This window comes from Apiospora marii (assembly GCF_038362585.1).
Source record: "Apiospora marii strain CBS 49790 chromosome Unknown utg000003l_segment0_segment0, whole genome shotgun sequence".
NCBI lineage: Eukaryota > Fungi > Ascomycota > Sordariomycetes > Amphisphaeriales > Apiosporaceae > Apiospora > Apiospora marii.
In genome coordinates this window covers 3784307-3811821 of record NW_027117374.1, presented here as the reverse complement: position 1 = coordinate 3811821, position 27515 = coordinate 3784307, and the positions used below count along the sequence as shown (strand labels likewise).

The 27515-nt window shown below is 52.7% G+C and overlaps 12 protein-coding genes across 12 annotated transcripts; 9 read left to right on the top strand and 3 right to left on the bottom strand.

Annotated features, from left to right (window-relative positions):
* Positions 1 to 104: 104 nt before the first annotated feature.
* On the top strand, positions 105 to 1110 carry PG985_004748 (myo-inositol-1(or 4)-monophosphatase; the record flags this gene model as incomplete). The annotated part of the gene is made up of 3 exons (XM_066824517.1): positions 105 to 222; positions 294 to 657; positions 741 to 1110. 3 exons carry the CDS (start codon positions 105 to 107, stop codon positions 1108 to 1110), a joined length of 852 nt encoding a protein of 283 aa, XP_066687677.1.
* A 530-nt stretch (positions 1111 to 1640) lies between these two features.
* Positions 1641 to 2049, top strand: PG985_004747 (uncharacterized protein; the record flags this gene model as incomplete). Its single annotated transcript, XM_066824516.1, has 2 exons — positions 1641 to 1680; positions 1724 to 2049. 2 exons carry the CDS (start codon positions 1641 to 1643, stop codon positions 2047 to 2049), a joined length of 366 nt encoding a protein of 121 aa, XP_066687676.1.
* A 75-nt stretch (positions 2050 to 2124) lies between these two features.
* PG985_004746 (uncharacterized protein) lies at positions 2125 to 3497 on the top strand (the record flags this gene model as incomplete). Its single annotated transcript, XM_066824515.1, has 3 exons — positions 2125 to 2390; positions 2477 to 2684; positions 2829 to 3497. 3 exons carry the CDS (start codon positions 2125 to 2127, stop codon positions 3495 to 3497), a joined length of 1143 nt encoding a protein of 380 aa, XP_066687675.1.
* A 1596-nt stretch (positions 3498 to 5093) lies between these two features.
* Positions 5094 to 6850, top strand: PG985_004745 (MFS general substrate transporter; the record flags this gene model as incomplete). The annotated part of the gene is made up of 3 exons (XM_066824514.1): positions 5094 to 5193; positions 5263 to 5564; positions 5642 to 6850. Coding segments are annotated over 3 exons (1611 nt in total), but the record flags the coding sequence as incomplete, so codon positions are not given.
* Positions 6851 to 7624: 774 nt separating this feature from the next.
* Positions 7625 to 9057, bottom strand: PG985_004744 (oxidative stress survival- Svf1-like protein; the record flags this gene model as incomplete). Its single annotated transcript, XM_066824513.1, has 5 exons — positions 7625 to 7644; positions 7699 to 7807; positions 7865 to 8666; positions 8742 to 8957; positions 9035 to 9057. The coding sequence occupies 5 exons, from the start codon at positions 9055 to 9057 to the stop codon at positions 7625 to 7627; spliced, it is 1170 nt and encodes a 389-aa protein (XP_066687673.1).
* Positions 9058 to 10045: 988 nt separating this feature from the next.
* On the top strand, positions 10046 to 10600 carry PG985_004743 (mitochondrial 54S ribosomal protein uL11m; the record flags this gene model as incomplete). The annotated part of the gene is made up of 2 exons (XM_066824512.1): positions 10046 to 10180; positions 10265 to 10600. 2 exons carry the CDS (start codon positions 10046 to 10048, stop codon positions 10598 to 10600), a joined length of 471 nt encoding a protein of 156 aa, XP_066687672.1.
* Positions 10601 to 13317: 2717 nt separating this feature from the next.
* Positions 13318 to 16258, top strand: PG985_004742 (uncharacterized protein; the record flags this gene model as incomplete). The annotated part of the gene is made up of 4 exons (XM_066824511.1): positions 13318 to 13369; positions 13600 to 13877; positions 14119 to 15484; positions 15540 to 16258. The coding sequence occupies 4 exons, from the start codon at positions 13318 to 13320 to the stop codon at positions 16256 to 16258; spliced, it is 2415 nt and encodes an 804-aa protein (XP_066687671.1).
* Positions 16259 to 17196: 938 nt separating this feature from the next.
* Positions 17197 to 17762, top strand: PG985_004741 (uncharacterized protein; the record flags this gene model as incomplete). Its single annotated transcript, XM_066824510.1, has 4 exons — positions 17197 to 17199; positions 17318 to 17545; positions 17608 to 17666; positions 17738 to 17762. 4 exons carry the CDS (start codon positions 17197 to 17199, stop codon positions 17760 to 17762), a joined length of 315 nt encoding a protein of 104 aa, XP_066687670.1.
* Positions 17763 to 19166: 1404 nt separating this feature from the next.
* On the top strand, positions 19167 to 20545 carry PG985_004740 (glycoside hydrolase family 61 protein; the record flags this gene model as incomplete). The annotated part of the gene is made up of 2 exons (XM_066824509.1): positions 19167 to 19359; positions 19422 to 20545. 2 exons carry the CDS (start codon positions 19167 to 19169, stop codon positions 20543 to 20545), a joined length of 1317 nt encoding a protein of 438 aa, XP_066687669.1.
* Positions 20546 to 20884: 339 nt separating this feature from the next.
* Positions 20885 to 21544, bottom strand: PG985_004739 (uncharacterized protein; the record flags this gene model as incomplete). The annotated part of the gene is made up of 1 exon (XM_066824508.1): positions 20885 to 21544. One exon carries the CDS (start codon positions 21542 to 21544, stop codon positions 20885 to 20887), a length of 660 nt encoding a protein of 219 aa, XP_066687668.1.
* Positions 21545 to 22270: 726 nt separating this feature from the next.
* PG985_004738 (uncharacterized protein) lies at positions 22271 to 25300 on the top strand (the record flags this gene model as incomplete). The annotated part of the gene is made up of 5 exons (XM_066824507.1): positions 22271 to 23098; positions 23152 to 23411; positions 23475 to 23485; positions 23666 to 25009; positions 25074 to 25300. 5 exons carry the CDS (start codon positions 22271 to 22273, stop codon positions 25298 to 25300), a joined length of 2670 nt encoding a protein of 889 aa, XP_066687667.1.
* Positions 25301 to 25790: 490 nt separating this feature from the next.
* PG985_004737 (uncharacterized protein) lies at positions 25791 to 26899 on the bottom strand (the record flags this gene model as incomplete). The annotated part of the gene is made up of 3 exons (XM_066824506.1): positions 25791 to 25875; positions 25928 to 25941; positions 26102 to 26899. The coding sequence occupies 3 exons, from the start codon at positions 26897 to 26899 to the stop codon at positions 25791 to 25793; spliced, it is 897 nt and encodes a 298-aa protein (XP_066687666.1).
* Between the last annotated feature and the right edge of the window lie 616 nt (positions 26900 to 27515).

Below are 27515 nucleotides of genomic sequence, written 5' to 3'. Positions count from 1 at the left end.
TTCCAGTACTGCCAACAAACGCAGCCCCTGAGAAGTTACCACAAGCTCAAAATAATATTTAACTTATACATTGGCCACAGGAACCTTTGGTACCGTTCAACAATATGGCCGGCCTAGATTTGGAGGAGATCCGCGACACATTGGTCTCGATAGCCTATGAGGCTGGTCGCATGATCCTCTCCGCTAACCCTACCGACATCGCAACAGACACAAAGCTCAACTGTGAGTATAAGCCACCGCTTCAGCCGAGCTTCCTCGGAGCGAGCAAAATGCTTACGCTTCTCGTGTCGCAGCTGTGGACATTGTCACTGAGGCAGACAAGGCCGTTGAAGCACTGGTCTCTGGACAGCTCCAGAAAAAGTACCCTTCCTTCGACTTTATGGGTGAGGAGACCTATAAGCCAGGCCAGAAGCTGACGGCGGCGCCAACCTTCATCGTGGACCCCATTGACGGTACCACCAACTTCGTCCACGGCTTCCCCAGCGCCTGCATCTCGCTGGGCCTGGCTGTCGACCGCACCCCCACCATTGGCGTTGTCTACAACCCGTACCTGGACCAACTGTACACGGCCATCCGCGGCCGCGGCGCCTTCCTGACCCACGGACGCGCCTGGGGCCTCCCCCGCGAAGACGGCAATTCGTCGGGGAGAAGGGCCGCGTGAGCCGGCTGCCGCTGTCACGCAACCCGCCGCCGCTCGCGGGGCTGGGCGCGGCCTTGGTGGCGGTGGAGTGGGGCAACAGCCGCGACGGCGTCAACTACGCGGTCAAGACGGAGACATTCCGGAAGCTGTGCGCGACGACGGAGACGGGCGGCGCCATGGTGCACAGCCTGCGCAGCCTCGGGAGCGCGGCCCTCAACCTCTGCGCCGTCGCCGCGGGCCAGCTCGATGCCTACTGGGAGGGCGGCTGCTGGGCCTGGGACGTCTGCGCCGGCTGGACCATCCTCGCCGAGGCCGGGGGGATCATGGCCGGTGGAAACCCGGGTGTCTGGGACCCCGCGCTCGACGACCGCAAGTACCTGGCCGTCCGCGGCGGGGCGGCGCCCGAGCAGCAGAAGGAGCTTGTGCAGCAGTTCTGGGAGGTCATGGGGGATGGGAGGATGGAGTACTAGAGAGAGGACGCGAGGGGGGAGGATGGAGGTTGCGCTGCTCGCGCAGTCGTGTGTCTATTGTTACGGTCGTTCATTTCGGGCCTTGCCAGTTACAAACCTTAGATGAGTAGATACAATACACCTGAATCTCTGGTCATCTTCAACATTGCGAGGGACACAATACAAGTCGATTTTTTTTTTTTTTTTTTTTTAAAAAAAAAAAAAAAAAAAAACCCTTTTTGCATATTTCATCAGTATCCACCACTGCCAAAGTTCGTTTGACTTGCCTTTTAGATGCCTGTAGAGCGGTTGGTATTGCACAGGGTGCAAAGAATTTACTTGCCGCATTCAATGTCGATAGCGGCTATGTCTTGGACGCCTGGAATGCCGACTCGACTCTTTTGTTCTCGGGGAAACCACCGTAAACATATGAACAGAATTTTTAGTTGTATATAATATTCTGTGACCTTTAAACCTCATAATCATGGATACGGGATCAGACGTGATTATTTTGGTGTTGTTGTCATTGGGTTGGTTGGCAGTCGCGAAAAATGCGTAAAACTGAGAAGCTCGCGAGAGATGGTATCAGAGGTATGCACATGCGCGCACCTAAGTTTAGGGTCAAGCTGCCTAGCTATAGCAGCAGTGGCTAACATTCTGTCGGCAGGGACTATGTGCCTCGAGGGTACCATCCACCCAGTTCTCCAGAATTGGACAACGGCCGATGCCGAGTTATACGAAGAGCTACGACAACCCCTATTGCTGGTCAGCAAGATCCTTGATACCGATGTTGCCCTAGAGTGGATTTCAGATTTCATCATAGATGATATATTCTCTGGGAATTACCCGGGAGCACAGCTTCCGTATGCCTACAGTTGTCTCGGCACCCAGCAAAATCCCACCCCCTATAGCATAGCCAGACACCACAAAGCACCTTGGGCATCTCCCGAACAAAAATAGCTTTGGCTTGACAAAGCTTCGAGGGACTTGGCTCATAGCCTCGCAAGTTCCGTTACCTGGCAACTCGATGCAGACATGTTCTCGCAGAAGGGATGGAGCGGATACACCTGTCGGCATCGCCGGAACAACGTTGCCGTACCACTAGACGAGCTGGACAGTTATACGGCCATCGAAATGGAGGACCGGGCGTGCAGGGAGAAAGGCCTCTCCCAGAGACACCTAACAATACTCTTGATGGCCGAGTACCCTGCCCGCTTGCGGGAGCTGAAGGAGAAGGGTGAAAGCGGCGGCGAGGAATACATGCTTACAGCCTTCATGGCCGCTGTCACCATTATGCACGAGTGAGCTCCCCTTTTCTACCACGGTCAAATTCAAGTGCGATAGGAGAATCTGGGCTAATAATAGACCTGTGGGTGAAAACGAAAAGGCTGGCCCATGCAGTATACTGGAGGGACTTCCGTTCACTTAGTAAGGGGATGCGGGAACCATATTACGGGGCCGACTTGGAGATGGAGCTGGGCGAGAGCTTCATCGCACACTTGTTCGGCGGCTACGTCCCTGTGCCCATCAAGGGCATTAAGGACCTCGAGGAAGGGTTGGCTTGGAGGGAGTTCTTGAGCTGGGATTGTCATAGGGTACGGCCCAAGCAAAGGGCACATTACTCCATCCCAGTAGAATAGTAGGTTGCCGCTGTCTCCTCCTAGGTATCCCGATCCGAACCATGTAGCATTGACTGACTGCTCTTTGGGTCGAATAGCATCTCAAAGCTATTCCAACAGAGTAACTGGGAGCCTGGGCCTGTACTCGGGGGAAGCATCAGCATAATAACACTACTTCGGGATCAGACATTGCCGAGCTGCCGCGAACTCGGAAGTACGAAGCGATCACCAAATCAGCACGGCAGCAGCCCAGGGAGAGAGCCGTGTTACCTGGTGCCAGATTTTCACCTCTCCGGCGAAGGATGGAAATGGAATCAACGCCCGGGAGCACCGTTTCGCATCCCGCAGTACGATGACTATATGTGTCCGGACCTAAGTCTACCCATAGCTCCTGACAACATGGTTGTGGGGCCCCAGCCCCGGCGCCGACACCAAAGCACTATATGTACAGAGCTAGGAGTATCATCAGTGTCGCCTAACGAGCCACGATTACACCCGACGGGAGGATCGACGGCGATACAGGTGGCGATGGACTGCCGAAGTACCTTGTCGGGAGGTGGCCCGGTTCGCGAGATAGCAATGGCGACTTGTGCAGATTCTACGAGACGACAGTCTTACCTCGAAGTTCCGCACATCAGCAAGTTTTCGGGGTTGGACATGGCCAAGAAACCACCCGGTATTGGTTCGATCAAGTGTGGTGAGCTCACGGTGGATGAACTGAAGAAGAGGCTTTCGCATTTGATTGGCGTATCGCTGTATGAGCTGGAAACGCTATTCGATGGTCATTGACCTGTCATGATGGTGGTTATCTATGGATGTGCCCAAGATAACGATGCATATACTTCTGCAGGTCAAGAACTGGACGCCGGGATGTCCGGGCCGTCGACATACAGTGTTACGTGTACGTACTTCATGTAGAGTAAAGATTTATCTGATATGCATGGGAGGTGCCATCATTAAAATGCGGGAGGGATTCCCCGTTTTGCTGGGAGCCCCACCTTGATCTGGGTGTGTATCCATAACTCGCGTGCGAATCTAGATCCCTGCATGTCGCTTCCTTCAGCCAAGCCTCATCCTCTGGCCGGCATCTGAATTGTGATGTATGTACCGATTGACCTGTGCAGATAATGCCCTCGAAACAAGAAACCTTGTTGATAGCCAGTGTCACGGTGACGTCCACTTTTCTTCGGCTTCTTTTTTGTCAATTCATCTATGCAATCAGTCAGGCCACTGTTCTAACTCGTGTCAAGGAAACAGCTAGAAAATTCGTAGGGGCCACATTACTCCTGAGTCGTTGCCATTATCCCGAGAGCTAACAGCACAGGCCGGAAAAGTTTTTGGCGCCCTGATCACCTGGCTGCCTGGGACTGACAAGCCACGGGCTACTGCAAACGTCTCTTCAGAGTCCAGACGAGAATTATCTAGCGCAATGCACTAGCCCTAGGATCAACGGCAGACAACAAGGGGCAGGTAGGCTAGCAGGCTAGGACCAGCAAAGCAGACGGAAGACTGCATGGCGCTGCGACTTCGGTTGTTGACCGCCTGCCGCCAATGTTTGTGGCGAGATAGGGGAGGGAACGATAGTAACAAGGTAGGTTGGTTTGCATACCGCTACTGTGTGACTACCGACACCTATCACTATTACTTTCGAGGCGTCCTTATCCAAAAGCTTCACAGCTGTCACATACAGTCATCTTGATCCAACTTGTACCACTCTTTGCCTTTTGACAATCAGAATTACGTACTGGGTGAAGAGAAAAAGATAAAGCAAAGACTCGAGCCGCACAGAGTTTCGAAACATGAGCATGTTTACATTTCCCACTGCCTCAGAGTCGTCGGCGGTTTCGATCGGATGACAGGGGGGCGGGCTCCAGGGCCAGGCCAATGGATACAAGTGTCTTGGTGTGGGTGGGCGGGTTCCGGGCCAGAGGCGTGGGAAAAGACGGTTAGGCAGCTTAGCGGATCGCTGTTTTCTTCCGGGGTCAGGCCTGGAGTGTCCCATTCCTGGTCCACATGTAACTTATTCGACTCGAACTGCCTACAATCTATCAAATTTCTCCCTTGTTGCGACTACCTACCGACCTTTTTTCTCTCTTTCTCCCTTATCGACCTTGTTTTTCTCTCACTCTTTTTGCCTTTGCAGTAAACTCCAGCTTCCACTTTCTCACATCACAAACACATCAAGAATTACGCAACTTCGCGCGCATACCACCCGTCACTTCGCGCAGCAAACCCGCGACCCCTTGATCCGACCAAGGAGGATACGAGCACCAGTGTGCCGCCACAGCACCCGGGACTTTCGCCACATCGGATACTCTCTCTTGCACGAGGCTATCTGATTTCGCTTCTTAAAGTCTTCGTGTGCTGTGCTTGCCGTCGTAAGACTTTTACCAAGTCGTGAGAACATATTATCTAACAATGCAGAGATCACGAACACCTCGCAATACCGAAAATGACTTCCCGACCTGGCAACTTTTCTTGCTCGGTAAGTCCATTTTCTTCCTTGACTCTTCTGTCGTACGTCTACAATTATGTACTTACCAACATGATATAGGGATTGTACGGCTAGCAGAACCCATCGCGCTTACAAGTCTTTTTCCGTACGCATGGTCTCTCATAAAGCAATTCCAGGTTGGTAAGGAAAGCGATGCCTCCTTCTATGCTGGCCTGCTCATATCGGCCTTTTCGCTCACCGAGGCCATGATGGGCATGTTCTGGGGGAGCCTCTCGGACAGAATCGGCCGCAAGCCTGTGCTCCTCCTGGGCTGCGCCGGCACAACCGCGAGTTTGCTCATGGTCGGTTTCGCCCAGAACTTCTGGCTTGCACTCGCCGCTCGAGCCCTCGGCGGCATGTTGGTAAGTTTTGTCGACTTCGCGGCCCTGGATCTGGGTCACACTGGTGCTTGCTGGTACTGACACATATAACTATGAAGAACGGAAACATCGGTGTCATTCAGACAATGGTGGCCGAGATTGTTACACGTAAAGAGCACGAGCCGCGCGCATATGCAATCATGCCATTTGTTTGGTGTATAGGAACTATAATCGGTCCTTCGATCGGTGGCATATTTGCAGAGCCTCACAAGTCGTTCCCCAACGTCTTTAGCGAGAACAGCTTGTTCACCAAATTCCCGTACCTGCTTCCCAATGTCATCTGTGCTGTGCTACTCCTCAGCAGCATTGTGATGGCCTACTTCCTCTTGGACGAGACCCATCCCGACATGTCCCCCCGTGTAACCAGCAACAAGACATATGTCTCGGAAGAGACTCCGCTGTTCGAGACATCGGATTCTATCAAGCAACCGCCATTCGACATCCGCTCAGAGACCTACGGCACCATCCGCGGTAGCATCGAGCAACAAAGTGAAATGCCTTGTGCGAAGAAGATTCAGAAGCACAAGCAGCCGAGCATATTTACGAAACCGGTAATGGCACTCATCTGTGCCTTGTCATTGTTCACGTACCACAGCATGACATACGATCACCTCTTGCCCATATATTTCGAAGATGACCGGGCTCCGGACATGCGGATTTCTTCTTTCGACCCTCTGCTATCCGCCGGTGGCTTAGGACTATCGATGCAGAGTGTCGGCGTCATCCTTGCGTTCAATGGCGCAATGGCACTATTCGTGCAGGTGGTGATATTCCCGATTGCTGCCTCCTACATTGGGATCTACAAACTGTTCATTACCGTCACAATTCTACACCCCATCGCCTATGCAGTCATGCCAATGCTGGTACATGTCCCCGAGTCGCTGTTGTATCCGGCCATATACTGTTGTCTCGCCATTCGCAACGTCCTCTCCATCATACTCTACCCGTTGCTACTCATTCTCATCAAGGAAGTTACGCCTTGTTCGAGCGTCTTGGGCAAGATCAACGGGTTTGCTGCCAGTGCCGGTGCCGCCTGCCGCATGATCGCCCCGCCCGTGGCAGGATATCTATATACCATTGGTAGCCAGATCGACTGCACGTCGCTGGCGTGGTATGGCAGTGCATTTGTGGCCATCGTCGGGGCGGTGCAATGCTTCAGCGTGCAGCGACCAAAATGCGAAGATTCGTCCGAGGAAAGCTCTGGTGGCCATGCCAAGCAAGCATCCACCACCACCATCACCGAGCTCGAAGATGAAGAGGAGGAGTAAAACGCCTCCGGCATTTGGGCCCGCCTTCGACTATGTGAGGCTTACGAATCGCGGTTACGATAGAAAGAGGAGTTTTGATATTGGACCTAATTAGATGAGAGCCACGAGCCAACATGTATTAATATACACGCACCCGGTACAATCCGGTGTGCAAGCAGTGCATCGTTCACTGCAGGTTTCGTGTCTTTTGGTGCTCAGGGACAGGCAGGGCGTTCTAGACGGTTTTAAAAAAGAGTAGGCTGATGATGATACCTTATACCCATGCCTAGAATTGGTGGCTTTCTCGCCGGTATTGGATTGTATGTAAATACATAGCTCTGCTCAGTGTTCTTTCGACTCCAGGGGCGTTCAGGGCAATTATACAATTAATAGAATGTTATATTTTCAGACTACAGATCTCGCTGAGACTCAGCTGCTATTGCGTTGTTCTCCTCGTTAGTCCAGTTTAAGAAGACCGAAATTCACGCACGAGTCTCATATTTCGAATGTTCATATAGGTACTTGGAAGCGAATGGATACCTTCGCATGAAACTGGGATATTACGGGAGCCCTCTTCGGCTCAGACTAATTAGGGTATGTTTACTCTGGGCTTGAGACAAATAGAAACCGCCAGACTCTATGTATGCCCCGTCTTCCTCAACTACCTCACACTGCCTCTTTCAATTTCTAGACCCACACAAGTAAACCAGCCTGCAGCATCGACAATGTTTATCGTATTCATTTTGATACAGACGATCGACCTTCGCGTCTTCTGAACAGGCGTGCCACAGCCTTCTACGACTGCGTGGCTGCTGCTGTGTATCGCTTAGTTGATGCATCTACGAAAGCGGTTCATGTAAATTACTTACCTGGATCTGTGTCCGAAATGAACGTTGCTTCGCTGAAGAGCCTTCCAGAATCGGTGATCTCCTCGTCTCCGATCTTCAGCTTCATTTCTATGGCCTCCGTGGGGCAGAACTTGAAAGTGTCGGTTAGCGCACCTTCAACCCCAAAGGATAAACAAGGGACACATACCTGGTAGATGTACGGCTTGGTACCGGCGGCGCCAGCAACAATCTTCTTGACAAACCCGGGCACCTCGGCCATGACGTCTATGCGGTCAAGACGCTTCTCGAAAGGCCCGACAATGACGGCCTCGACGGTCTTGCCGTCTTTCGTTTTGCCGTTCCATGTGAACTTGATCTCTTTGGGCTCCGGCCACTGGGTCTCGGCATCGAGGGCTGTCTTGGTGTGCGTGGCGGTTGTTATGCAGCCGGCGGCAATGATTTCGCCATCTTGAGCGATGGCTCCGACTCCGACGGCCGTGGATCCGTAGGACGGGGGTGTAGTGAACTCCATCATCACTGCGGAGTACTTGGCACTCTGGTAGTTGCCGTAGGTCCATTTGCCGGCAGCATGGTGAGGCTTCATGCCCTGCAGAGCGTGGATGAAGAGGGCCTGGCCCTTGAAGTTAATAGGCCCATCCTCGGTCACCATGGTCCCCTCAGCGACACATCTCGGCCAGAAGGCGTGCCTCATAGTACCCCAGGGCTTGGCGAGATCCGTGCCAAACTTGGTGTTGCCGTCCTTACCGGCCACGAAGGCTGGGGCGGTGCGGGTGACTTTGAGGTCGACTATGCAGCGCTGGTCGGTTATGGACTTGATTGCGTAGGTCTTGCCATCTTCAGACAGCTCGACGGCGCAGTCCTTGGCGTAGAAGTTGACCTTGTCGTCGCTGAAGTCGGCGTCGTTCAGAGCGGTAGAGCACCACAGGTGGGGCTTGGAGGGGTCGGGATAAGAGATCTTCGAGTTGAACTGGCTTGTGACGCGAACACCGCTTCACAAAAGAACCGTCAGTTTAAGCCAGGAATGGGGTGCTTCGGTGCAGCCGGTGCTACTGGGTGTGCCTTACGCCACATTACTATAAATGACCTGTGCGAGAGCGACGTGACCGGTTTCCGCCGTCAGGTAGAAACTCTGTGTCTCGACGCTGGTGTTGCTAAGGACATGCCACTTGTGATCCTGTCGGGACAGTTCGGTCCAAGGAGTAGTTTTGGCATCCTCGGCGACGGATCTGACGGCGGAGGGGCCGTAGATGGGCTCCTCGGTGCCGACGACATCCGCCAAACTTGAGAGCGGCGACAGCCATGTTAGCGGGGTTTGTTTTCTCGACAGTCAGCGGACTGGAAGACGGGAAAAGCTCACGTCTTCTTGGCCCAGTTGAACATATTGTGGGCGGCGTAGCGTCTCTTCTATGAAAGCGGTTTCCCTGGAAGGAGCTTGTAGGTATCTACAAGATGTGGTTTAGAGGATGAAAAGGAAGATGATGATGAGGAAGAGGCGGTATGATGCTAGCAGGTCGCGAGAGAATGTTATTGCAGGTTCAAACCTCTTACAGCAGAGGCATACCTCTTTTAGTGGGGTGCGAGAAGCGCCGACTGACGCGCTGATACCGGTAGTACAGTATAGGTCACTTGGAAGTCACAGGTCGGCGTGGCCAACACCTATCGATAACAGCAACCACACTATGTACATAACATCTTGTACAGCAAAAGCTACAAGCCCTGTCTCCGGGTGCTCCAGGCGCCTGCTTCACATGCATAACCTTAACTCAGCTGGGGCTTTTAGGTACGAACGGTCAGCGCCTTACGGGCTTAGTTAACCTGATAATAGAGTGACAGTGACAGGGGACCCAAATGCTTGACATATCCGGTACTTGCAAACAACAACTTGGCGTTGGCGGGCTGGACTAGGCTGCTCAGGCCAGACTAGTGATATCAAATAGACACCGGAATAACTAGGCTAATCGCCTATACTTAAAACACTCGAATAAAATAATTAATAGTAATAAATAATTAAAATATATACTATTTAATTATTTGAATGTAATAATTACTTAATTACCCGTATACTATATGTTTTGTTGTATCGAATGCCAGCTATCGGGGAAGCCTGGCTGTTTGGTTAGTACGGTGTCTTGTTGATGTCCCTACCACCTACTTGCTCAGGCTTGGTGCTTGGTGCTTAGTGCTGGGGCCGAAAATTCGAGTGGAACGGGCTCAATTGAGGTAACTTCGAGCATCGTCGCAATTCGACCCCATCTTTGGTCTTGATTTCTTCCCCAGCATTGCATTGAACTGCCGCCCATCCTTTCTGTAAATTCCGTCTTCTTTTTCGCAACCTGCCCCGCCATCCATCCACAGCCAGTCGGTCGCAATGTCCAAGCGTGGTGCCGCAGCTGGTGCGGACCAGATTGTCAAGCTTATTGTCGGAGCTGGCCAGGCGAGCCCCAGTCCTCCTGTTGGTCCGGCGCTGGGTAGCAAAGGTATCAAGTCGATGGACTTTTGCAAGGTATGGATTAACAACAGCGCTGCCAGCGGTGTGCAGCAGGCCGGGTGGTTCTCGGAGTCGTCGTGCTAAAACTTCGCTGCTCAGGAGTTCAACGCAAGAACAGCCCACATCGTACCAGGCACGCCGATGCCGACTCGCGTGACCGTCCGCGCAGACAGATCCTTCACCTTCGATATCCGGACCCCACAGACCTCCTGGCTCCTGCGCAATGCCGCCGACCTGCCGGTGGGCAAGAAGGGCAAGCGGAAGGGTGCCAGCCAGCCAGGCCACGAGGTAGTGGGCAGCCTCACGCTGAAGCACGTCTACGAGATCGCCAAGATCAAGCAGTCCGAGCTGCGGTTGTCTGGAATCACGTTGGAGGGACTTTGCCGGTCCATAATATACCAGGCCAAATCGATAGGTCTCGAGGTAGTGGCATAAGGGAAAGGAAGTTGATAGGAAAAGAGGCTGAGCGGGAAAAATGCCACATGCATTTCGGGCCCATCTGTAAAATTCTATGTACCAACATGGGAAGGGGGAGTAAGGATGATCTTATACGTGACCAAGTCGGCAAAAATCATGCCCATACTTGGGCCAGATTGGGGCATATGGGCATATGGTTACAGTACTATCTGTATGAAAACCACCTCCCACTACCTTTCACTCTAAAGGCCATTCGAAACTCAACTCACGACTGTATAGACAACTATGTGCTTCCAACAATACTGTATTAGAGGACAACCTAACGAGGCGAAGACAGTAAATACGCTTCAATCTCCAATTGGGGACTGCTTAAACAATGAAACGACTTCATGACCACGCGTGGCTAGGTACTCCACCACTACTTGCTTCCCTGCGAGAGCTTGCGCAGTCGAGGGCCATGCGATGATGCTGTCTTGGGGGGCCCACGGGGAGAATACACTCCACAGCTTCGATTTTAGGACCGCATGGCGGTGATGGCAACTTCATGGAAGGACTGAATGGTATGGGCTTGTTGATCGATTGATATCTTTTAGTTGATGGAACAGAGTGGGATGCATCAAGGGATACTCAGTTCTACATGAATCTGACAATAGAGTAAGCAGACTTCAGCATGATATATATGTATGTAGTTGGTCCAGATCATCTAGTGCATAGTGCATGGTGATAGTGAGGAAGCCAGTAGCTACAAGTGCCTCACATGTTTCGCTAAAACCCCCTGTGGCTTATAGCGGGGTGATGCCTACAATAGGTACATAGCCCAGGGTGAAAGCCAAAAGTGAATGTTCACGTGACTGCCCTCATTCTGGTGTCGGGTTTGAGTCGAGATACTACTACATAGATATCGAAATACTGAGTGACGGGATAACTGATTGGCTACATACCAAGGTAAATAGGTATGTATGTAGTATAGTCGGTCGATAATGCGGGCCACCTCATGACGCGCAAGCCAATTGCCATTATGTGCGTCCATGGTGAGCAAATAGACCATTTGGCCGGGTCTTCGTCGGTGAGTTTGTAATGGTGTAAACTCACATACCCATGATGAGAAGACGACTGTAAGAGTTTCATCAGCCTATCCAGCTAAGTCAACCTACCCCAATCCAAGATCGCAACCGGCTGATGGTCCGGGGCCAAGATGGGGACTTACGACAACTCCCCGTTGTGGATCTATCTGGGTTGGGTGGCACACAAGAAGAATGGGTACGCATGCGCACCTCATGCTCGATTCTATAATTGAGCATGAGCATAGGTGCGAGGAGTTGGGGGGTGTGGTTTGTCCACAGCATTAGGTAATTCACGTGGCAGGTAAGGGTGCCATGGCCGTGTGTGCTTATTTTAGCAGCCGTCGGGACTCTCCCGCGTCCGTTTCTGGTTCATTGCATTCCTCTTGAGCATTTCACGTTCCTGGCCCAAGTGATTAGGAAAGCGGCTGGTGTCTCGCAAGTTGGCACGTCTTGAGATAACAAGTTGATTGGGTAATGGGGGAACCTTGCCTCGTGGGCCTTAGGCCGAGTAAATGCCGGAGACCCTCCTTTATTGTGTCGTCTTGATGAGCCGCGACAGACGCACGCTTTCGTAAGTATGTACGCCTCATGATACTCGGCTGCCGGACCTCGGATAACCGGGCAGCTCAAGAGAGGGCAGGGAACTATTCCGAGTTGAGACAGACAGCCTGGTTGGCAGGACCTGTTCTTAGTCACGGTATCTGTATCTGAACGGAGACCATCCCGATGTAGGGCACCCAGCAATGCAGCAAGCAACTTATCACATACCGGCAAAAGGAAACAGGTACATGTAGGGTGTGATAGGGCTTGCATTTGGAGCCTCAACTGACATGGCATGTGATACGACCTATGTAACCACGCAAGAAAGTGCCATGGACCAACCAGATCTACCCTGCTTGTTCCATGATGGCTTTCACGTTTGAGCTGGACGCCGAGGGCCATTTGATGACGAGGATGAGGATGACTAACATAGAGGCAAGAAAGAGTCACATTGAACAAGCTTTTGTCTTGGAAGACGTCCAGTCGTGAGATTCGAGCTATCGGTCCCCATGAAGCTGTTAGTGCTGGGATTGCAAGCGATTGGATTCGTGACTTTCGTTAGCACAGCGCAGGAAACAGGACCCCACATCCTCGTTTTGTATCGCGCACGCCGAGTGGGAAGCGATCTCAGCAGCCCAGTGAAAGGCTGCCTGTGCACTGCAGGGTTTTCTTCCCAAGAAGGCATACCGTCTGCGTGCATACATCAGATGCCCCCTTTAACAATCTGTACATGTGTCTACTCGCTGATCCATGTGCATCCAAATGTACCACTGGCCGAATGGAGGCAATCGGGAATAGTTGCAGATATGTATCGTTGATAGGTGGAGTGGAGGACTTGTTGACCTCCCTCCATGAACTGCCCCACCATGACTTGGTAAAATGGTCGTAGTCTCTTAGTCTCTCCTCTACGAAGCCGGGCGGGACTCAATCAAAGCTGGAGGAGGCCTTGACGTCTCGCGCATCATGATCGTCTTCTTTTCTCTCTCCCCTCATTCACTTTCATATATATTGTAGGCCCGTACAGTCGCTACCATAGCATCGCTTTACGACAAAACCAGATCAATCGCCGCGCTCGGTTCCCATTCCACCCGATCGAAGTGCGAGCACCACGCGGATGCTGCAACAGCAATCATGACCAAAGAAGAAATCGACGGCCGTCAGGCCCAACAACAACAGGCGCCAGGTACTTTTCGCCTCTGCTTCCCTTGCCGTATACCTACAATCTTCCCAAGCCTCCTACGCAACCTCGCCCGATGCCACCCAAACTCACTTTTTCCCCTTGCTTACTTAACTTACTTACCATTTCAATAATCATTGTCCCTCGTGCCCTTTCAACACGATCCGCCGCTATAGGCCGTTCCACGGCCCACCCACAACGCTTTGTTCTTTGCTGCTGACACTCCTTTCTTCTAGCCCGTACAGGTAGCCCCGATCAACTTCCCGAACTTTCCGAACAGCATGCGAAACCCCAAGACGCTGCACCGGCAGTGCGCTTTGCCTCCAAGGTCGAAGAGATCTCGCCCGGCAATCTTCAGTCGAGCGCTGGGCCCAGCAACGACAGTGCTAGGGAGACCTCGGAAGTTACGCCTGAGCAGATCAAAGCTCTGTCTACTTCCTTACACGGCGTAAAACTCCAGGAACAGCGCATGAAGGGCTACTCCTTTGAGCCCTTCTCGCTTCCGGCTTCCAGGGTACGTGTGGTTCTGTTGTGATACGTCATGTCTTGCAGGCCATATAGTTGCTGCTCATTGGTCCATTGGTTCCTTTTGCTCCCGTCGCTACCGCATTATGTCTTAGCCGATGACGGACATGACATGTGGGCGTGCGCTTGGCTATGGTTCCTCTGGGCGAAGACGTCTCTGGGCCCGAAACTTGATATCACCGGCTGATCTGATGTGCATTTGTATAAATCGGCTAACGTTCCCCCTATAGGTCCCATCGCATGAGGACTCGCTACATACTACCCCTCAGCAGACAAATAGCCCAATGGGCCAGCAGTCGCCTGGAATGGGTTCCCGGCCTGATATCGTTTCTCCTCCCTTGACACCGGCCGGTACAAGTGGCCTGGACTCTTCGAGTGGCCGTGGGCAGAAGCAAGGTGCATCGTCACAGGATGGGGCCGTCGATCCTCACCAAGCGATAACGCCGCAGGCTTCCAGTCAAGAGTCGGCCCCGAACTCTCCACGATTGGGTACCCCACGAATCCACTTACCACATCGCCCTAAATCCGAGGATCATGTATCGAGACAACAGCAGGCATCCGGCGCTGACCGAAACACGACATCACATAGAAAGGGGATGTTCTCCGTGGGGCCTGATGGAGGGAAATCTTTACCAGCGTCGAGAGAATCGAGCCCGAACAGACTGAGCGCTGCTTCCCAGTTTTACACTCGGCCCTTCACGCCTTCTGGAGACGCCAACGATCCATATGCTGCCAGCAGACGAGCACCTCAAACCCGGAGTGCCGCCAACATTGAGCAACGATTTGTGTTTAATCGTCACAAGGGGCGGGGGTCCCCGGGATCCTCCACGACCAGTCTAAACAAGATGGACAAGGGCGAAAAGAGGCATTCCGGCTTTCTAGGTGTCTTGAACAAGAGCAATCACGATCTTCAAAAAACTGGCACTGAGTCTACTACGCACAGTCGCCATTCGTCCATGACTGACCTGCGGAGATTCTTCAAGGTTGGCCAGAAGAACCAAGTAAAGAAGTCGTCCTCCCCAGGCGCTTCCAAACTGTCCAATGCAACATCTTCAAGAGCGTCAGCTTACCAGGTCCCCTTTGCCGATGACCACGGTTTGACCTCCAAATATGGAAAAATCGGCCGAGTCTTGGGGTCTGGGGCTGGTGGCTCGGTGAAGCTTATGAAGAGAAACGAAGATAACACAGTATTCGCCGTCAAGGAGTTTCGACCTCGTCACACATATGAGACAGAGAAGGACTATGTCAAAAAGCTGACAGCAGAGTTTTGTGTTGGCTCGGCTCTGCACCACGGTAACATTATCGAGACGCTGGATATTGTACAAGAAAAAGGGAAGTGGTACGAAGTGATGGAATATGCCCCGTATGACCTTTTCGCCATTGTCATGACAGGAAAGATGTCCAAAGCCGAAGTCTCCTGCTGCTTCCTGCAAATCTTCAGCGGTGTCACATATCTGCACAGCATGGGCTTGGCCCACCGCGATCTGAAGCTCGACAATGTCGTGGTAAGCGAGCATGGCATCATGAAGATCATCGATTTTGGTAGTGCGCATGTGTTCAAGTATCCGTTCGAAAGTGGGATAGTATCAGCATCTGGTAAGTCCGAAAACTTTGAATACAGACTTGGTTTCCCCGCTAACACAATGTCTAGGCGTTGTGGGCTCTGATCCATATCTGGCCCCCGAGGTATACGATGAACGCAAGTATGATCCGCAGGCAGTCGATATTTGGTCATTGGCCATTATCTACTGTTGTATGTCATTGCGCAGGTTCCCCTGGAAGGTGCCCCGCATGACAGACAACAGCTACAAGCTCTTTGCGGCCGAACCAAGCCCTGGACATGATCCAAAGAAGCTGGTTCTGCCACCTTCTCGCTCGACGGGAGATCTTGATAATACCCCAGCCAGAGATATTTTTACGGAGAAGAAGGACAAGAACGACAAGACGGAGAAGACGGAGCAGAGTGACAAGAATGAGAAGACTGAAAAGGGCGAGAAGGTCGAGGGGACTGAAAAGAGCGAGAAGAACGACCAGCAAACCAAGCCAAACACAGTCGAGAAGAGTGAGGGTTCCACGACTACCACAGTGACAGCACAAGCATCCGGAAAGCCTGCGGCACCGAGTACCCAAGCCCCCAAAGAGATCATCCGAGGTCCCTGGCGTCTCCTGAGACTCTTGCCAAGGGAAAGCAGGCATATTATCGGCCGCATGCTCACAATCAAGCCAAAAGACAGAGCGACTATGACAGAGATCTTAGAAGAGCCATGGGTGTCTGACACCGTCATCTGCCGACAGATAGCGCCGGGCCAGATTATCAGCGCGGATGATCATACGCATATCCTCGAGCCCCCTGCGCAACAAAGCAAGTAGGAATTAGAGGAAGCAAAGGGGCGTGTGCAAGAAAAGCGGCACGATAAACCTCTACCAAACAAGTTGGTAGAGACGCTTAAGGGCAAACTGAGGAGGAGCTCCTTTGGGCCGCAGTAGCCAAGAAGACTAGAGTGCCAAGTCAGAGTCTTGCAGTGGACAGCGTCGCGAGTGGGGATAAGGGCGCAAGCGATATCTGAATGAGAGAAACCCGATTGACGAGATGTCAGGTTAATGGTCATAGAGGAACCTTTCTTTACCTCTCTTGATCGAGCGGTTGTGTAGACATGTCGGAAGAGGCAGGAGACGACGAACTGGATTAATATCTTGTAATACCGTATAAAGAGCTATGGGTTTGTTTACACAAGAAAGGCGTTGGTAGGCTGTTTTGGCCAACGAAGCGGGATACAGCGGTATATAGAGGTTGAGAAGCAATAGTTATAACGCCACAACACGAATTATAGATTAGACGATCGCTTTTTCAGGTCTCCTTGAGTGGCTGACTAGATGAGCTTGGGTGACACAAAACAGTCGACTCTGCCACAGTGCGTTGTACAAATCCAAGCTGGCCGTCGAGGTGAACGTGCTGGTGAACGTCCCCGATCTGTCAATCGCGATTCAAGCAAGATCTCCATGCGTGGAGGGAGCGGATCATTGATTGGCTGGGCTCCATAAGTCTGGAATAGGGCTATTGGTAAGCTGGGGGGTAGGGGGGTATGGGGACGGAACCGGGGTTGTCGGAATGGAAGCTCGGGCCTTCGGGCAGATGGGCTGGCAGAAAAGTTCGGGCAAGCTCCTTGAGCTTCCAAGAAATTCTTCCTCGCGATAGCTTCAATTGATACCATTTCAACACCCGCCTCACCCGACACAACCACGGTCTTCTCTCCTCAAGTTGAACTTCTCTTCTCCTAGACCCCCTCAATCTATATCCAATCACCAAAATGGTACGTATGCTCGTCGCATTGCTTCGCATTGGCCTGGGTCCACTGTTGACTTAGATCCACCATGGTTTTCGCTGGCTACGTTTTGGTACTCTCTTAAACTGACGCGAGCAACTTCTAGGCCACCGCTATCCGCTCAATCAAGTCTCTCGTCCCTCTCCTGGACCGCGTTCTGGTCCAGCGAGTCAAGGCTGAGGCCAAGACTGCCAGTGGCATCTTCCTGCCCGAATCGAGCGTGAAGGACCTCAACGAGGCCAAGGTCTTGGCTGTTGGCCCTGGTGCTCTGGACAAGGATGGAAAGCGTGTGCCTATGGGTGTCAACAACGGCGACCGCGTCCTGATCCCCCAAGTACGTAACCAATCCGAGAGGTCAATATGTGCCGGCTCCCACACTAACTGTCATCTCTTCAGTACGGCGGCTCTCCGGTCAAGGTCGGCGAGGAGGAGTTCCACCTCTTCCGTGACAGCGAGTAAGTCTCCTCCCCCTTCATGCTGACTAGACGATAAACCTTGTCCGGTTCGCTCACAATTTCTCCTGCAGAATCCTGGCCAAGATCAACGAGTAAAGAACGGATACATATCCGACACGATTTTACGAGATAAAAAAAACACCTTTCAACTGTACCATAACACCCCATGTACTACAATTTTGTAACAAGAGCTTGGAGTCGCTGTCTAAATAGAGCGGGGGATGTCGGTGCGCAGCTTTGGCAGTCAAGCACATCGTCTTGAGACCAGCTTCATTTACTGGCCGTCATCTCTGAGGGGTTGTACTCCGCACTTGGGCCAAGAAAGAAAGAAAGAAAATAAGACGCAATCCTCCCCTCCCAATATCTACTAATTAAATCACAATGACCAAGTTGATATTCGAGATCGAACCATGTGGCCTGTAGCTGCTTCTAGATCTAGGCAGTTCTCGTGTAACGGGGGCTAATGATGTTTCCCCCCGGACGCCAGACATGCCATGTCATGGGCCTGATCGTGTCTGTTGCACAGCCAGCCGTTCCGCTCGTGGGTTTGATTCTAGAATATGAGCAGTGATGGTGTCTCAGCAAAAGCAAGAGATGTTGGGAGGCTTGATTGGTCAGTAGGTAGTTTCGAAACACCAGCTTCGGTTGGTGATTCCGCCAAGTTAGACTGTTGGTTGATCTCAGTGGTGCTTTATTTAGGATCCTGCAACCTGGTCACTTTTGCACGCGCCATTCTGCAATTCTTCAGAGAAACACGCTGGGCCAAGAGAAGAAAAAGCGAAAAAGCAACGCCACCGGTAAGCTCGGGCGCCAATTAGGGGCTGCGGCTAAGGATTTGGTGAAACTTCGAAAGGCGGCTGTTTGCTCTTTCGACGTCAGGGGGCGTCTGTGGCTTACTACCCCATGCGCATACAATAACATCGTGCAACGCACTGCACACTGCACATTGCAAATTCGCCAGCTTGCCTGCTCCGCAATCCCCAGCTAATTAGGTTGTCTGCTGTTTTTCCATCCCTCTAGGGCGTCGTGTAATCCTACACTACACATTCGTCTTGTAATGCGTTGAGTAAGAGAGGAATAACAAAATGACAACTCCTCCTGCAGCAAGGGGAGGTCTTGCCGTGGCCGGCCCCCCCTAAAGCTGATATAATTTGTTCTGCCCGCTGCCTGCCCGGACAGTTGTGATATATAAGATACCAAGGCATCTGCCTGCTTCTTACAATGTTGGAAGTTCAGCATCACATCCATCGTGCTACTCATTGCATTTCGACTTGAGTCGATCTCTTCTCTTCCAGTCCTTCAATCCCTTGGACCAGTCATTCTTTTCCAAATTTCGTCCCACAAAACTTTTTACTATCAGCATACACTCACTCCGTTGGTTGATCCAGTGTCATACAGTCCAGGCTTCTGTATTCGAGAAGCCACCATTTTCACTTCATCCTACGACGTCCGAGTACACTCTCAGATTTTACCACCAGCTCATTGTCCTACCTACCCATCATGCGATCGTCACACTCTCTTCTCGTTGGATTCCTTGGCACCCTTGCGGCCACAGCCAATGGACACACCATCTTCACTACAATGTATGTAGATGGCCAGGATCAGGGAGATGGGACATGCGTCCGAATGAGCCTCAGCGAAAACCATCCCACAGACCCAATTAAGGGCCTAGACAGCAATGATATGGCTTGCGGTACGTCCCTTATCGAGAATAGTCCATATCCTTCAGATCAAGCGGCTAATACCAGTTGAAAGGTGTCGATGGAGGAAAGGCCGTCGGTTATACCTGTCCGGTCGGCGCTGGCAGCACTATCACTTTTGAGTGGCGAGAGTATGCGAATCTGCAAGAGCCTGGCTCGATTGACATTTCGCACAAGGGACCATGTGCTGTCTACATCAAGCAGGTCGGAAATATGGCGACCTCCACCGCCGCTGGCTCTGGCTGGGTCAAGATTTGGGACGAAGGGTACGACAGCACAACAGGAAAATGGTGCACCGAGAAGTTGATAGACAACCAGGGACTGCTCTCTGTTCGGATCCCCACCAATGTTCCCACTGGCAACTACCTCGTTCGCCCAGAACTGCTCGCTCTCCAGAACGTCCAAAAGAACGACCCCCAGTTCTACGTGGGCTGTGCACAGGTTGCAATCAAGGGCAGCAGCTCGGGCAAGTTGGACGTCCCGGCCGGCTACAGCGTCTCGATCCCAGGCCATGTCAAGGCTGGCGAACCCAGCGTCTCCTTCAACATCTACCAGCCCAAGTTCCCCTACCCTCTTCCCGGACCCAAAGTCTGGAACACGCAATCGACGGCTGCGCCAGTCAAGGTACCCTCGGGCGATAACTCCTGGATCACGGGCGCACAGACTGTGCCGGCCACCTGCCTCCTGACGAATGCCAACTGGTGCGGCGTCGAGGTGCCCGACTACACGACCGAAGAGGGCTGCTGGAAAGCCCATGATGCTTGCTCTAAGCAGACTGACAGGTGCTACGGGACGGCACCGCCTACTGGCAGCAAGAACTGCCAAGTCTGGGAGGCCAAATGCCAGGGCATCGAGGACGCCTGCAACAGCGGCAACTTCCAGGGCCCGCCCAAGAAGGGCAAGAAACTGGAAAGCGCGGACCCGAAGCTGACGGCCAGTATTCCCCCGCCGGGCAACGTACCAAGTGGCGCGAGCAGCGGCCAGAAGGAAGCTGTTGTTGTCAGCACGGGCGAAACTGCAACAAGCGGTACTGCCACCATCACCAAGACTCTGAGCTCTGTTGCCGCGTCGGTGCCGACCACCACTGCCGTTCCGGTTCAGGGGAAGCGCGGTTGCAAGTCGAAGAAGGCACGCAGGGCCAGGGCTTATAGAAACATGCCAGTGCGTCGACATGCTTGATTTTTATTGAGTCATGTGGGGCAATTACAATAGGGGAGGATGCCCACGTTGCGATGAACTGATCTATGACAGACAGAGGCTGGTCCAGAACATAGATCGAGCCATCCGCGGACGAATGGGCTATAGTTTCACTTCGAGAGAGGAGAGGGGCGCTGTTCACTTCAGTTGACGACTCGTTACACACAAGCTCTAGGTAGAATTGTGAATAAGACACACATATTGCGGATGCACTGCATATACATAAAAGGGGTCCATACATTGTTTCGCCGTTTAGTGGTAGCTTGGCTCCTCAAAGTACTTTCTGGTAGAAATCGGTGTTGCACTGCAACGTCGCCGCTTTCAGAGTCTTGTCGTATTCCGCTCGCCCTCGCTCTTGGCGAACTCGGCATGCTTCGCTAGGCCGTCCCAGCCACCGATGAGCACACACTCGTCTTTGTCCTCGCTGCCCTCCTGCTTCTCAATCCTCCACCCGCCTCTGTGCACAAAGGGGCTCACGAAGTCCTGCTGGATGTGACCGACCTCGGTCATGGCCCTTTCGAAGCTGGCCTTGTGGTCGGCCGCCACCACGAACCTCGACACGCTGACGTACGCGGCGCTCAGGACGGCCATCTCCCCCTCGGCTTTCGTGTCGGGCCCCGTAAAGGCCTCGAGACCGTCCACGTGGAAGAGCGACACGCGTGACATGTCCAGATGGGGTGTCAGCTTCTCGAGCACGTCCCGGTTCGCCTGGCTCTGGATCCACTCGCCGTGCTGCGCGGTGCTGTCCCAATGGGCCGTCAGGAGGAGCATGGAGGGGTCATCGACCCGGCTGAACAGGCCGACGCCTTGGGGCGGCTTCTTGGAGTCGCCGGGGAGGTTCTCGGCGCACCAGGCATCTTGAATATTCAACACCTCGCGCGCTGTGGCCAGGAGGGCGGGTGTCGGACCCTGCGGCACTCCTCCTGAGGTTGAGGTGGAGGAGGGCAATAAGGGGAGGTGTGCTAGTTCGGTTACGGGCATTGTTACTTGGGCTCTGGAATGCGATGACAATGGCGAGGGAGGGGATTACACGAATGCGAATACCTCTTTCACTGGTGAGTAAGTAGTCAAAGACGAACACTGCGCTGCGTGCTATATTTATTACAAGTTGTTATCCAGTATGCTTCGTCATCCAACGTCGTAGCCTGGCTTATATCTCGCTGGTGCTAGGTAACGCGTTGCATATTTGCTGCCTACCTTACCTCCTTTGAATGTACCTACCTGCCTACATCGTACCTGCGTCTTACTGAGGGGCAGCTACATGCAGGAGACTGAGTCGAGAAACTTGCACTACTAAGGCAAGCACGACTTTACACATCGGATATAATTGCGTGAGTACCCCCAAGGTAATCCAACACGGTAGGCGGTCTGGGAAGTACACTGTATCTGTCACCTGACTGCGCGTCTTGCGGTACGCGTTAGTGTCTCAGGACCAAAACATCAATTGAAGGCAACCATCAACCTTCTCATATTCGTGCCTGCAGGATATGCACTCGACCTCTTTTGACCTTCCCCATTCGTTCTGTGCAGATTGGAGTGTACAGTAAATCTGCCTGGTCTCCGTTTGTTTGGGCCACTCTTGGTAACCTTGGCGTCGGAACGGATCCCTCCATCTACAATTAATTGAAGGTCCTGTGCCGCAATTGGTACGATTCAGACGCGGCTAAACAGGGCCCACTACGTGTAGCGCGTCACAAGTAAGACAGCATGGTTCGAAGCAAGCGGCCTCACGATGCCGGGACCCAGCCGCCTCCGGCAAAGAATCCCCGTCTGAGCTCAAGTCAGAATAACGGCCCGAGAAGCTCGCTTCCCGCCAATGCATCGTCGCAGCCGCCAGCCGCCTCACAGTCGGTCTACGGGGAAGAAGAAGACCCCATTGACCTGACCCAGGATGACCCCCAGTCGTCCCTGGAACTCTACGGTTCCTTGGAGAACAAAATTGTCGGTGTTAGATATTACAATGGGGTTGCTACTCCGCATGAGCTGGTCGTACTCCGGCGCGAAGCTCACAATCAATATGACCGCAACGCCATCAGAGTCGATAACGTGATGGGAAACCAGATAGGCCACCTCCCTAGAACCGTGGTCTCGAAACTCGCTCCTTACGTGGATAGGGGGGATCTTGTTCTGGAAGCAGTTCTCATAGGAGAGAAGGGTTACTTCGACTGTCCCGTCAGGATCTACTTTTATGGTACCAGCGACCCCGTAGGCCGCACCCGGCTCGAGGAGAACCTAAAGGCCGACAAGCTTCTGAAGGCCACCCAGTTGAAGGCCACTAGGAAGGAAGCAGAGGCTATTCGCAAGTCGACGGGCCTGAAGAGCGGCTCCTCCAGCGTCGGTCTGGGCCAAGAAGCCATCCAACGGGAGGAGCAGGGCGCGACGCTCGAGGGTCTCGTCGCTAGCAGTGAAGCTTTCGAGACACAGAGAACGGACCAGCTCAACGTACTGGCTTCAGGCGAGGAGGTGCTGGAGAAGATGCCGATGGCAGAGCAACCAGAACCCCTGAAGTCGACTCTCTTGCCCTACCAACTTCAAGTATGCAAACTCATATCCTTGATCGTGATGAGACATACTGACACGTGCTACAGGGTCTTGCATGGATGGTCACGAAGGAGAACCCACAGCTCCCTGCTGTGAAGTCTACGGATGTTGTTCAGCTCTGGAAGCGCTGCTCGAACAGCAACTCGTTCCAGAATCTGGCTACGTCGTTTGTGACAAATTCTCCGCCACAGCTCCTCAAGGGGGGTATACTTGCCGACGACATGGGTCTTGGGAAAACATTGCAGATAATCAGCCTAATCCTGTCTCAGGGACTTCAGGATGGACCGACTCTAATAGTTGCACCCGTGTAAGTGTACCTGCCCCCTAAAACCAAGTTCCTCTTTTCGTTGCTGACCTAAGTTTTTTAAAGGACTGTCCTCAGTAAGTCTGTCTCCGGAGCCTGACCCCTTCCCGGTCCACCGCAGGGGGTAATTGGCACACAAGCTCCTTGGGGGCGCATAATCAGCCCTTTTCTCTTTCTTCTTCTTATTCTCTTACTGTTGCATAAGTACCCTGAAACCCCTTCGAGTAGGTGATGCTAACCGCCTGGGTCACAAATAGACAACTGGGAACAACAGATCAAGTTTCACGTTAAAGAAACACACCAGCCTCGCGTATTATTGTACCACTCGTCTAAACAGGTCTCGAGCGCGGACCTGAAGAATTCAGATATCGTCATCACAACATATGGCAAGCTGCTCTCAGAAAGCAAAGTGAAAAATGGCGCAGCCCGGTTATACTCTTTAAAGTGGCGTCGCGTCGTGCTGGACGAAGGGCACAACATCCGAAACCCGTCGTCACAGACAGCTCATGCGGCACACAAGTTGCAGGCGACATCCCGCTGGCTGTTGACAGGCACTCCAATTATCAACGGTGTCAAAGACTTCCTGTCTCTCCTCCAGTTTCTTAAGCTCACAGGCGGACTTGAAGATGAAGGAGTTTTTGGCCAGGTGATTGCGCGTCCAATTCGGCAGCTGCATGGCAGTGATCCTGACAGGTCCAAAGCTGTCAAGATCCTGGCTCATCTGATGAACGATATTTGTCTCCGGAGAAGGAAGGACATGAAGTTTGTTGACCTCAAGCTGCCTCCAAAGACAGAATACGTCCATCGTATTGCGTTCAGCAAGACTGAACAGCCAAAATACGACGCCGTGCTTGCGGAGGCTCGTGGCGAATTAGAGAGATACCAAGCGAGCGCTACCCAAAACCAGCAGGGTCGGTATTCCAGTATCCTTGAACGCCTGCTTAGGCTGCGACAGATCTGCAACCATTGGATGCTCTGCAAGGAACGTGTGCAGGATCTGTTGTCCTTCTTTGAAGATCAGAAAGTAATCGCTCTGGATCCCAAGAACGTTGCCATTCTCCAGCAGGCACTCCAGTTCATGATCGAGAGTCAGGAAGAGTGTGCCATCTGTTACGAGGAAATTGGCTTGCACGAACCCGTCGTCACGGCATGCAAGCACGTCTTCGGCAGACCTTGCATTGCCAAAGCAATTCAGATGCAGGGAAAGTGCCCAATGTGCCGCGCTGATCTACACGAGGAATCCCTCGTGGAGCCAGCGCCCGAACAAGGAGAAGAGGCCGGCATAGATTCCAACGATGCTTCGAAGAGCTCTAAAACAGAGGCTTTGGTAGATATTCTGCAAGCCACTCTGAAAACTGAGGGGTCCAAGGTCGTGGTGTTCTCGCAATGGACATCGTACCTAAACATCATCCAGCAACGTCTCAAGGATGAAAACATTGCGTACACCCGAATCGACGGTAGCATGCCGAAGAAAGTACGAGACGCATCCATCGAGTCGCTGAACACTGACCCGGATACCCGTATTCTACTGGCAAGCTTGCAAGTTTGTAGCGTCGGCTTGAACCTGGTCGCTGCCGACACTGTGATTTTGGCGGATAGCTGTAAGTCTATTTTGTCTCCTGTGAACAGCGTGGGGAATCGAGTTTCTGACAACGATTGATATAGGGTGGGCTCCTGCCATTGAGGACCAAGCCGTGGACCGAGTTCACCGCTTAGGCCAAACTCGTAAGACGACCGTGTGGCGTCTGGTCGTCGAGGGGACCATCGAAGAGCGTGTCCTGAATATCCAGACTGAGAAGCGGCGTCTTGTCAGTGAGGCGTTTCAGGAGAAGTCGAAGAAAGGAAAGGCAAAGGAGACGCGCGTGGCTGACATCTCCAAGCTACTTGCTTGAGATGTCGGCCGCTGGGTGAGAGCCGTGTACAATATGGAACCAAGAAAACAAAAGCAAAAGTGTGTCCCAATAGGACGGGTCGATTGGGCACAGATCTCAAGGTCATTTCGGTCTACAGAAGTTTGCTGAGCTACGCACAAAGATTGGTAGTTGGCTGTGCATTCTGTTTGTGGTTGTACACTGTCTAGCTATCGTGCCTCAATAGCAGATATCACAGATAAACTCAGTCCACTTGTATCCACAAACAGTGAAATCACTCCGCTTGTATTGTCCCTTTTCACGCTCCCTAATCCTATACTTGGGTTATTATCACTCGAGTTGGCATGCCTCGAGGTGGTCCTTGTGTAAACACGCCACAAATCCTCTCATTGCCAGGGGGCACCAAGCAACATCTCCACGGTATCGTCATCATTCTTGAGTGCTGTTTTCGCTGCATTCGTAATTCGCTGTATTCGTAATTCATTATCGTCGACCAAGGTATGAACTCGACTCAGAGCGGTGTACCAAGAATTAGAGGCACTCCGTAATACTGCCAGACCAAAGCAAGGGGTCTGGGCAGCGTCTTATCAGGGGATCTTATTACCATTGTTAGCAAACATTTACATCCCTGTCCTCGCAACAACTTACTCCTGTGACCCGTTCTATAGCCATACGGTTCATCAATAACCCAGTGTTCGTACTGGGGCATACATGGCCTGCGACTATATCTATGCTCCCAGGCATTGAACTGTATTGAGCAAGGATTGTTTTGTCAGTCAGCTGCAGTAACTTAGGGTAGTATTCGTTGTGTTCGAAGCGTACCTGTTGCTTCATTTGTTCGTAATGTCTGAGCTCAGCGGACCACACATACGGGACCTGTAGACCATGGACCTTGACGAGCACCTTGAAATGTATAATTGAGTTGCGACTTGAAAGTGCGCGCAAGAGGTCTCTCACTACTTTCAGCCATACGTCCCCATTGCCAGAGTCGCCCTCTCCAAAGGCCACTCGCAGCTCGAGGTACCTTACTTTCAGCAGAGTGTCTCTGCTAATGAAGTTGCAGATTTCAAGGGGACTGGAACGACCCATCGGCCACGGGGGGACGCGGTCAATCACAAGAACCCGACTACGTAGTGCGAGGAGCGCCTCTCGTGTGATCTCTTTGCTGAGGAGGTATATAGTGGGTGTGAAACGCTGCGTCTGGGAATTCCTCCGGGAGTAGTATACGTGGTAGAGCTCTTTGGAGGAAGGATAGAAGACACAGTGGTCGTAGATCATGTTCCGCACCTCGAAGGGAAACTTCATGAACAGGCTTTTACCGGAACCCCGAGGTGCTGAGGATGCGGACGGGGCCGGCTGTTGTAAGAAATCCGGAAGGAGCGTAGCGGCGGCTCCGAACGCACTCTCCGCTTGCATGTTGCGGGGCCGGAGGTGGGGTGGTTTTTGCGGCTCTGAGTTCGCCATCCTGACGAGCTCTCTTTCCAGAGCGTCGGGATCCGGATCCCTGACCAATCTCGAGATCGCTCTTTGGCCGCGCTCTAGTATCTTACACCAGTCCGCGTACTCCGCGCGGGTCGCGGATTTGCGGCGCTCCAGGTTGGGTAACGCATGACGAACCATGGCGGCGGCTTTTCTTTTCGGTCGGCAACAGCCAATATACAGGCGCCTAGTGTCTGCCGGACAGCGCGCAATGGCTCAAAGAAAGGCAGGCGCGACTAGACACTTCTCGACCGGTGATGCCCAAAGCTCTCTCGTTCGTCCCGTCCGGCCTGTACAGAAGCTCTACGTTGACCATTCACCAACAGATAGTAGGTAGCATCAAGCGTACCCTTGCAGCTAAGTTGGATCAGCCCGATGCCGCAATGCCAAACGATCAAGCTAGAGCCAGCGAGATCTTGTTCTTAGTTGGGCTGCTGCAATCTTGTCCGCAGAGGGTGAAGTGACTGTATCGGTACTCTTGGGTATGTTGGATGACGATGTTGGACGGTGAGGGACGCGAAGGGAGTGTGAGGCGTGTGTTATTCCGTGGCAGGTACCTTGCGAAGGCAAAGCCTCATTGATGGCCACCTCAGACGCCTGTACGCAAATGGCAGTGCTGTGAAGCCAGCGAGGCCTGACCTGCAGCCGTAGTGCTATAGTCTTCTCAGTGTATGCAGGTCGTCTCGAGGTGCGGGCGGATAGTGGACACAGATGCCCGGTGTAGACCAGCGGCTCGATTGGTGTGCTGTGTGATGTA